General features: G+C 37.7%; 1 protein-coding gene across 1 annotated transcript; it reads right to left on the bottom strand.

Moving 5' to 3' along the window:
- Positions 1–878: 878 nt before the first annotated feature.
- Positions 879–7,832, bottom strand: SMIM28 (small integral membrane protein 28). The gene is made up of 3 exons (XM_049902037.1): positions 7,722–7,832; positions 2,928–3,300; positions 879–959 (listed from the first exon to the last, which is right to left on the bottom strand). Exons 1-3 carry the CDS (start codon positions 7,830–7,832, stop codon positions 952–954), a joined length of 492 nt encoding a protein of 163 aa, XP_049757994.1. The 3' UTR covers positions 879–951.
- Positions 7,833–10,031: the final 2,199 nt, after the last annotated feature.

Genomic DNA, 10,031 nt, shown 5'->3' with positions numbered 1-10,031 from the left:
CTATAGTTCTGAAAGCTCCCCAAATGATTCTATTATGCAATCAGGGTTGAAATCTACTAATCTATAGTGAGGATCAACAGAATTTTTCTATAAAGAACCAGGTAGTAAATTTTTTAGGCTTTGGAGGTTATACAGCCTCTGTTCCAATAAAGCTTTATTTCTGGGCACCAAAATTTGAATCCATATAATCTTCATGTATCGTGGAATATTCTTTTTATGTTTTTCAACCATTAAAAAATGTAAAAACCATTCTTAACTCACAGGCTGTATAAAAACAGGTTGGATTTGGCCTGTGGGGTATAGCTGGCAACTCCTGATTTATAGTTTGTTTCACTGCTTCGGTTCCGTCAAAGGAAATATTTCCTTCCCCAGATCAGTGGTAAAACTTTAAATGAGCCATTTCTCATTTCAAGTAAGTCTTCTCAGAACATTTTTTTTTTTTTTAACATTGCAATGTATTTCCTTAATAGCCTTAGAAATTGTAGCAGTTGGGATGTTTTTGTCTACAAGTAACAAACTTGGTTTCAATGGCTTAAAACAATAGGAAATATGTGTTCTCATTAAAATATAGACAGTGGCAGGGTTAATTCAGCTACTCTACAATGTCCTCAACCCAAGTGTATTCCATCTTTCTACCTTACCATCCTCAATACGAGACATGGCTGCTGCCTCACCTCATGGTTGCAAGATGGTTGCAGCAGCCCCAGGCATCACATGCAAGTATATAACATTCAACAAAGAGGTGGGGTATTTCCTTCCATTTGTTTAACAGCAAGACATCCTTTTCTAAAACAAACACTTCTCCTGTAGATCTCCTCTTCAGTCCCAAAGACCAAATCAGTCCCGGGGAAGGAATCTAGGGCACCACCATTAACAATCATGATGCTCCCCCTGGCATTGTCAGGGTCCCAGCTTGCTTTGAGCACGTGACCTCAGGATAGCAGAACGAAATTAGGGTTCTGTAAGCAAGAAAGAAGAAGGAATAGCAGTTAGGAGAAAATTAACAGTCTCACATGGAACTAGTGTTTTGGGATTAAAAAAAAAAATCTGAAGAAGGCTCTCTGCTGACCTTCTTCTTTCCTTATGTTTACTTTCCTTACAGAACATTAAGGGTTGGTCCAGTACACTTTTTCTAAAAGAAACCTTATTGATTTTCACAAAGATGGGTTATATTTTGCTTAAGTCCTCAAAGGTACTATTATTTTACATTGAAAAAAGAAATGTATCCTATTTTTGTTTCCTTGTTATTTTCTTAAAACTGTATCATATTGCATATCTAGCATAAAAATGGTCATGTCAAGAGAAAAAAGAAAACTCACTATTTTCATTCATTTTGAATCATGAAAGGATTGTCTAGTTTTGCATTTTGTATTGTGAAAACAATAAAAATTGTTTTACAAATAATAAATTATAACATTGAATAGGAATTTAAAAACTATACACGTCATCCTCCTGCCTCCTCTCCCTGACACCGCCATGAATATTCTGATATGGAGTCCCTGGGTGGTGCACACGGTTAACTGCACTGTGCTACTAACTGACAGGTTGAAGGTTTGAGTTCACCCAGGGACACCTTGGAAGAAAGAGCTGGCAATCTACTTCTAAAAGGTCACAGCCTTGAAAATCCTATGGAGCTCAGCTCTACTCCAACACATGTAGGGTCACCATGAGTTGGAACTGACTCAATGGCAACTAGACTTTTTTTTCCCCCAGGTGGTATGTGACCCAGCTCTACCTCCCCACTTGAAAATCACTGACAAAGATTTGTGTCAATTCCAAACTCAAGCATACTCCTTCTGCTGAGATCCTTGACCCCCATCAGGAGCTTGGGCTGAAATTTCACATTTGCAATTTTCTTGGGAGAACATCTCTTGCAGTGGAAGTGTTCCAGCCCGGGACAGGGAAGGCAGGCTCCTGGTCCCAGTTCTGCCTCTTATGAGGTGTGTGACATTGGGCAAGTTAGTCAGCCTGTCTGAACTCTAGATTACGCACCTGTAAAGCAAGAGTTTGAACTATGTTGTTTTCCAAGGTCCTGTTGCAGCTAATCTATGATTCTCTTCACCATGTGATCCAACATTTTCAGCTCTGTTTTCCAGTGTTGAACTGATTTCTGCTCTGTTACTGTTGCTTGGTGAAGGCCACAAATTCAGTCATAGCATCACCCAAGATAATGTATTATAGCCACAACTCTGTCTTTTGCCACAGCATATGTGACCCATGACATTCTAGTGCAAGGCATTCCCACCTAACTAAGCCAAATCCCTCTCGCATTCAAGGAGGCAAATCAGAAGATAAGTGAGCAAGAGCGACATACAAAGGAGATAACTTTGGAGATGCTTTATTTTTTTTTAAGTAAAATGTAGATGTGTGTACTTTCATTATTAATATTGAAACATAATTCACCATTATTTGTAACACAACAGTTGATCACTGCCGCTCAGAAGTGATCTTTTCCTCCTTCTAGAACTTTCTATGTATTGAAGCGCTCACATAAGAGTAAAACAATGATGTCCTGAAAAACTGGTTTTATTTGGTGACAAACGCAATTACCTTTGGCTTGTCTAGCATTTTCTTTTTTCTTTCTTTTCAGAGCTAGTTTCTATGCTCACTAGTAATTCTAACTTTTTTCTCAGCGCACGTAGAATTTTCCTATTTTTCTGAGGGGTGTGATGCATTTTAGAAGAGCCCAGTCATTTTTAGAAAAATGTGGAGAACTTTTCCCTAAAGAATTTGAAATGGGTTAAAGAAATTGACATTTATCAAGTTGGTCCCCCCTCCCCTCACCTAAAGTGTCCCATCCATCTAGAAGTCAGCCAATGAATAGTGGCTTTCAGGTGTCCATGCCTTTTCCCCCTTCTCATGTGGCTCGACTGAGGGCTGAGATCTGTGTTTTACATGGTTTCTAAGAGCAGTTTATTTGTGCTCACCCAGTTCAGGTGCGCCCTCTTCATACTGAAGGACAGCATCTGGGGCCTCTTCCCCAGGGGCTTTCCTGGTGGCCTCTTCATAGGAAGGTGGTAAACCCACAGAGAGGAGGGCTGCTTCCGTGGGCAGAGGAGAGTATGGGAAGTTCTGCTCGCTGCTCCAGGGTAAGCCTGGCAGGAAGTCAGTCACTTCTCCTGCTGCAGGTGGGTGCTCTGGGAGGTCAATGCTGAAAACTTGCCCCTGGGGCTGTGGGGACTTGCAGCGGCGGTAGAGGAAAAGCATCAGGAAGGCCAGGAAGAGCAGGATGGTGGCTGGAAGAAGGATGCACAGGAAGGGTTCCACATCTTCTTTGGTGGAACTTATCTTCTGGGTGCCCTGGATTTTGGGAATAGAAATGAGTCAGGAGTCAGAAGGCCCCTGCATTTCTAAGGCCTGAAGTTCTCTTTCTTCATCCTTTGTCCTTCTCACCATTACCATTCCTTGCTGTTGACTGCATATGTTACAGAGTAAAACTACTCTATGGAGTTTTCTCGGCTGTAATCTTTACAGAAGCAGATTGCCAGGCCTTTCTTTTGTGGTACTGCTGGGTGGGTTCAAACCACCAGCCTTTACGTTAGTCCCAAATAGTTGTGCATAAACCATTTGTGCTACCCAGGGATATTTTTACATTATTACTTGCCCTAAAATCACTCTAATCACTCACTTTTGCAAATGAGTGTGAGCCTCCTGTAATAAAGTGAATTTGCTTAGTAAAGTGTGACTTCAAAATCTCAAAAAGTACCCATTGCTGATATCCTATAATATTTCCACCAAAGTAAAATATGAGAATAAATTTTAGTAGATCCACCATTCACTTTTTGAATGGGAACTCTTACTATTTATTTGTTATATTTAGAATCAGACCTATATATATGTGTATATATATATATATATTTGTGTGTGTGAAAATATACAGTCATAATACCATTACAGCTCGTGGGATTTGTTTTCTTGGTTTGGAGTTTTTGTTGTTGTTCTTTAGGTGACATTACAACAGTTTCTGTATGTACAACTCATTGACATTGATTACTTTCAAGTTGTGCAAACATTCTTACCATTGTTCTCTGAATTGTTCTATCATCATTGACCTAGTCTCCCTGTCCCCTAAGCCTCTCATCTAGCTTTTGAGTTGCTCTTGTCAGTTTGATCCCAGAGATAGTTCTTTAAAGGAGCACAGTGTTTAAAGTAGATATACTTATTAAAAATAAACTATTTTTTGGTTCAAAGAAGCCTTCAAGGAAGGCTTAATTTAAGGTTTAAAGTTTAAAGATGATCTCAGGGTGATAGTTTCAGGGGTTCACCCAGCTTCAATGGCTCCAGAGAGTCTGGCTTCCATGGAGAAATTAAAATTCTGTTCCTCATCCTTTCCCCTTTTGATCAGGATTCTCCTGTAGAATCTTGGATCAAAATGATCAGTAATGGTAGCTGGCCACCATCTCGTTCTTCTGTTCTCATGGCAAAAGAGGTAGTTGTCCATGGAGGTAACCAGACACACAATCATCTCCTCCTCCATTTCCTCACTATACTTGTTCCTCTATTGCTTCAGGTGAATCGAGACCTAGTGTTGTACCTTGGATGGCCGCTTGCTAACTTTTAACCTAGGTACTATCTTACAAGCTAGGAGGTAGACAGAAGTACTGAGAAACAATATTAGGCCAGTTGGGATGTCCCTCAAAACTAAAGAGGAAGACCCTCAATGAGATGGATTGACACAGTGGCTGCAACAATGGGCTTAAACACAGCAACAATTGTGAGGATGGTACAGGACCAGGCAGTGTTTCGTTCTGTTGTGCATAGGGTCACTAAGAGTCAGAATTGACTCAATGTCACCTAAAGAACAACAACAAAAACCTCCAAACCAAGAAAACGAATCCCATGAGCTGTTTAGACCAATGTTTTATTGTCACAAATGGATCATATGGGACTTAAGTTCTTTAATTATGAAACAAAATCTTACATTGTTATATGTTCATATCACATATAAATAATATTCAAATTCTGATTTAATGGCTGACATGGTAAATGAGTTTAAGATTCCTTAAGTTTCTTTGCAGTGTTTATAGCATAAATATAGAACATTTTGAACTTTTTAAAGAAAACTGTACGTGAATTCTTAGACAATTTAAAAGTATAAGCTCAAAAAAATAATAATGGCTCCTGATAGAGTAAATAATATGCTAGATATGAAATGATGCTTCAACAGCAAGACAGAAAAGCAGCCTGAAAAAAATACTGTTTTGAATTGTGTAGACATTGCTTTTAATAAAGCTACTAAGAAATAATGAAGAATTAAAAAATTTCTCCATTATATAAAGCATCCAGTAACAAATATAATTGTTAGCATCCACTACTATGAAGAAAAAGAAAAAATTATAACTGTGTTTACTACAAACAAAAAAAATCAAGCTCATATTTAAAATAAACTTAGAATTCAACAATGAGAACTGAGGTTCTCACCTCAATTTTGTTGGAAAGGACAAATGTTTTGCTGACCGTGACCTCTTAAGAGACAGGCTTATGTAGCATGGCTTGTATATTCCTTTATACTCTATAAAGAGTTTACAACTATGTGTGCTATTTTGACTCAAAATTACAGGGTTTATTTAATATTTATACTGCCATATATTTTGCCCCTGGTAAGATATGCGTTAAGATATTTTAGCTTAAAATGCAAAAAATTAAAGTGTTTTGGGAAAGCAGACTGTTGTCTTTGGGAGTTTGATAGCTGTGGCTTTGAATTCTAGTACGACCTTCTGATAGTTACATGAGCTTACCACCTCCTGAGCCTAGGTTTTCTCTTCTATCAAATGGAAATAATACCAACTACTTGGAAGGTTAGCATGGAAATTCAATGAATTAATATGTGTAAAATACTTGGTGAATAATAGGTATTTATATATTTGTATCTCAGGGTATCAAACAGTCAAATTCACTAGAAAATAAATTATTAAAGATAACCAGAGGAAACAAAGTTATTGATCAAGTGTAAGCCTGGAAAATATAGCGATGATAAACCTGGCATTACTAAATTTTAATTTTAATCTATGTATTCTCATAAAAAATATTTTAGTAACATTAACATATTTTGTGTGTGTTTTTTTAGGTTATATTTCTAGGCTATGGATTCTTTCTGTTTTCTCGCACATAACCTAGTTTAACAGAATTGTTCACGTAAATATCTTTGGTGATGTTATAAGGTAATTTAATTACAAAAGGTATAAGAGTAGATGAACTCAGAAGTGAATTTATTACACTTATTAAGAGTTGGAGTCAAAAGGAAATGTAACTGTGATTTATTTTCCTCCTCCAGATGGATCATTAAATATGTTAAAGCTATTATTTCAGTACCTAAAACCATCACTCTTCGACCTTCATAAACATAGACCATTTTGTATAACTTATTTTTCTTCTTCATTCTCTAGCTATAATAGGAAAATTATCGTTTCTGATCAGTTGTGAGCATTAGACTGAAATTCTCTTACGCCCTGTAGATTCAATGTGCATGGAATATACACGGTAGGTCATGTTCTATTTAAAAGGTTGTACACAATAGGTTCTATCACTTATGTTTATACCACTTATGGTACTGTCAGTATTTGTTGCAAAAATGTGGGAGACAAAATAGGGCATAACCCTCTCTTATAGTCAGTATTGCCTTTGTCCAAGCATCGAGTGACACTAGAAAGTTTTATCTAATACAGCAGATTATGATAATTTCTTGAGATAAAGAACTCTTCTTGTTTTCCAGTTAAATGTACAGAGTTATAGAACAAATTTATTATGGTATCCTTAATTTGCTTATTTAATGTTTCATGGTATATCAGTTAAAAAGTGTTTGGAATTTTTTGATGTGGAAATGTTATCTTTAGTTTTATAGTTAAATGTTCTAATTTGTTTACTTTTCTCAAAGTAGTGTAGTAACTGTTTTTTTTCTGATGTGCCTTTTATTGACTCAAGGGCTTTGTTGTTCAGGGAATATTTCAAGGAAATTGCAGTTCATGGTATAACTGCTGAAAGATATGTATCATTAAATATGTATGTGCGTTTTTCTGTAAAAGGTGGCTTTGGAGAGCTTAAATACCAATCTCACCAGGTGATTTTCCTGAAAACAAGAAAATAAGTTTGTTTTCCTCTTCCTTGTGTGGCCTGTGATATTACTCATTTCCATTCTGATTATAGTGTCAATTCTGTTTTTTTAGGTTCCTACAAATATTTTGTCTTAATGCTGCCTAGATAGAGATTTCTCTGGTGATTTGCCAGACAAGGCAAAGCAGCCGCTACGTTTTGTAGAAATGAATCCTCCTTAACCCTCCTGCTAGCTTCACTGAAGTGAGATACTTGGTTTACTCTTAACTCTTAAAAACAGTGGTCATTACACTATTCTGAGAACCAAAGGGAATATAGATATTGCTAACTGAGCAAATTTTAACTGAGCAAAGGACAAAGCTGTAACAAAAAGGCATACAAAATTTGTTGACTCCTACCTTTTTTTTTTTTACCTTTAGGCATTCTTTGAACCTTAGAATATATTTTTGACAAGTTTTACTTGCATTTACTCCTTACATTGTTAAAAAAAAAAAAAATACAAAATTTCAAGTTAATTCCTTAGACCATGCCTGTAAGTGAATTTGTATGTTGCAAGATGCAAATGCAAAATGTTGCCACTAAATTTCGAGATCCTGAAAATATAAGCACGGTTGTTTTAAAACTAACAAAAATACTTTAGGGGAAAGAAGGCAGAAGTCATAGGTACAGACCTGCAGCTGGGTCTCCAGAAGCGGTAGGCTGGGTTCGCTGGCCAACCACTCATATGTGCCCCTGCCAGCGGGTCCAAACTTCCTCCAGTTGCTGTCCAACAGGCCCTGCATGCTTTCCGCCAGCTGATCCCTAAGCCCCCTTCCACCTCGCTGCCCAGATTTAAGCAAAGCTGCTTGCTCTTGGCTTAGATCCAGCTTGGATGTGTGTGGCTGACGGCTGTTAGTAAACTCGTCCTCTGATGTGTGGCAACAAGGAAATGAAGCCAACCAAAGAGACCTCTCAGGACTGACACCGGTTAAACTCAGTGCCTCTAGATTTGTCTCTGTGGGCTTTATCCCTGTAAGGGTTGGCATCATATGTCAGATATGGAAAAACATTCCAATGGAGGAGTTCTCTGCTTTCAAATTATTATAGTAGAGTGAATGGTCTCTAACCCAGTGAGTAAAGAGCTGTTCGTGCTTAGATGTAAACAAGACCCTCTCCCTTCCCTTGCCACTCCCCTCTCTAGAGATGTATCTGAGCAAGAACTACTCAAGCGGAATTCCTAATAATTACTTCTGGATTCTTTGGTATAGAGAGATTGGGTATTTGGTAGAAAAGCAAAGACTCATTAAATAATATTTTTAATGAATTATTTAGATGAAAGATGCCTAATGATAAAATTGTACAGAAGCCAGAGAGACAATAGCTTAGATTGTTTGGATGGAATGAATGCTCCCTGGTTTCAGTTAAAAAAAAAAAAATAAATCAAATTACTATACCTAAATAGTCTTCCTTCGGGCTATATTGTGAACTTTACAAAATTATCTATACCAAACTTAAAATAAAAAGCTAGTCAGTCTGAACATGATAACGTTAGGATGTTTAATTCTATATGTTGATTGAGAACACTCAATTTTAAGAAATCGTGGTTGAAGGCTCTCTCTTTTTAATGGCGTGAATTTCAGGTTCGGAGATTGGCTCAGAATGTTAGGACCCAGCATTACAACTAACCACGCTGGAAACTCAGCATCATTTCCATTCAAGTTACTGTCATGCTGGTGGAACAATATTTCTTAACTGGGATCGATCTGCTTTTTTTTTTTTAAACTGGGATTCATAGCCACTCATCCGTGGTGGTCTGTGGGTAGGCTTCAGGAGATGGTAGACTCTGAAATTGTAAGTTTTACAGGTGCAAACATTTTTCTTGGAAGGATCCATAGGTTTTATTACCTTTCCAAAAACAGCCTTCTTCCTCCATAGAATTTAAATAATAAGAACGAGGGAGGAACTTCTTACTTTGTCAAGCAGGTTATTTGTGATCAAAGTTTCCCTGAATGTCCCAGCACCCCAGGTGGAACTCCTTTGCCATTCCTTCCCTTTATTTGTTATTGTGGATCAAGTGGTGTTTGTACTTTCAGTTAAGATGTTGCCGTGGTCTATGGATGCATTCCTATTTTAAGTAAATCCTGCATCCCTTCCCCTGATAACATCGGTACCACCTGAGAACCAGCGTACTAATTTGCTTTCTTGCATATCAGAATTTTACCAGTGCTATGCCCTCAGCATGAACCATCCTTCTCTGCTTATTTAAATACCTTTGTCTTAGTCATCTAGTGCTGCTGTAACAGAAATACCACAAGTGGATGGCTTTAACAAAGAGAAATTTATTTTCTCACAGTGTAGTAGGCTAGAAGTCCAAATTCAGGCTGTCAGCTCCAGGGGAAGGCTTTCCCTCTCTGTTGGCTCTGGAGGAAGGTCCTTCTCAGCAGTCTTCTCCTGGACTAAGAGCTTCTCCATGCAAGAACCCCAGGTCCAAAAGACATGCTCTGCTCCCGGCACTGCTTTTTTGGTGGTATAAGGACCTGTCCCTCTGCTGGCTTCTCTCTTTTATATTTCAAAAGAGATTGGCTTAAAACACAATCTAATCTTGTAGATCTCATCATTATAACAGCTTCTAACCCATGTCATTAACATCATAGTGATAGGATTTAGAACACATGTGAAAAATGGTGGACGATCACACAATACTGGGAATCATGGTCCAGCCAAATTGATACACATATTTTTGGGGGGACACAATTCAATCCATGACACCTTCATTTAATGAGTATCAAAGTACAAGTCTGGATCAGAAGCATTAAATATGCATCTGTAATATTGATCTTCCCCCGGCAGTGAGTAAATCACCACAAAAATCCCTGCTTTTATGGATACATTTTCGGTGACTAAGAGAAATGAATTACACACAAAAAACTAAAGAATGTATTAAAAGGTGATAAATGCTGTGGAGAAATAGCACAGTGGGGCAAAGTGAATGCTGAAGTGCT

Source organism: Elephas maximus, chromosome 1 (genome assembly GCF_024166365.1).
Source record: "Elephas maximus indicus isolate mEleMax1 chromosome 1, mEleMax1 primary haplotype, whole genome shotgun sequence".
NCBI classification, from domain to species: domain Eukaryota; kingdom Metazoa; phylum Chordata; class Mammalia; order Proboscidea; family Elephantidae; genus Elephas; species Elephas maximus.
Note: the sequence above shows the minus strand (reverse complement) of the source record. Positions and strands in the feature narration are given on the sequence as shown.

What these genes read in the sequence shown, in the direction of transcription:
- SMIM28 (XM_049902037.1), bottom strand. Translation starts at nt 7,832, where the DNA reads ATGCAGGGCCTGTTGGACAGCAACTGGAGGAAGTTTGGACCCGCTGGC. An exon ending in TTCTGGAGACCCAGCTGCAG is followed by an intron (nt 3,301 to 7,721) that starts GTCTGTACCTAT and finishes CCCAAAATCCAG; the next exon opens with GGCACCCAGAAGATAAGTTC.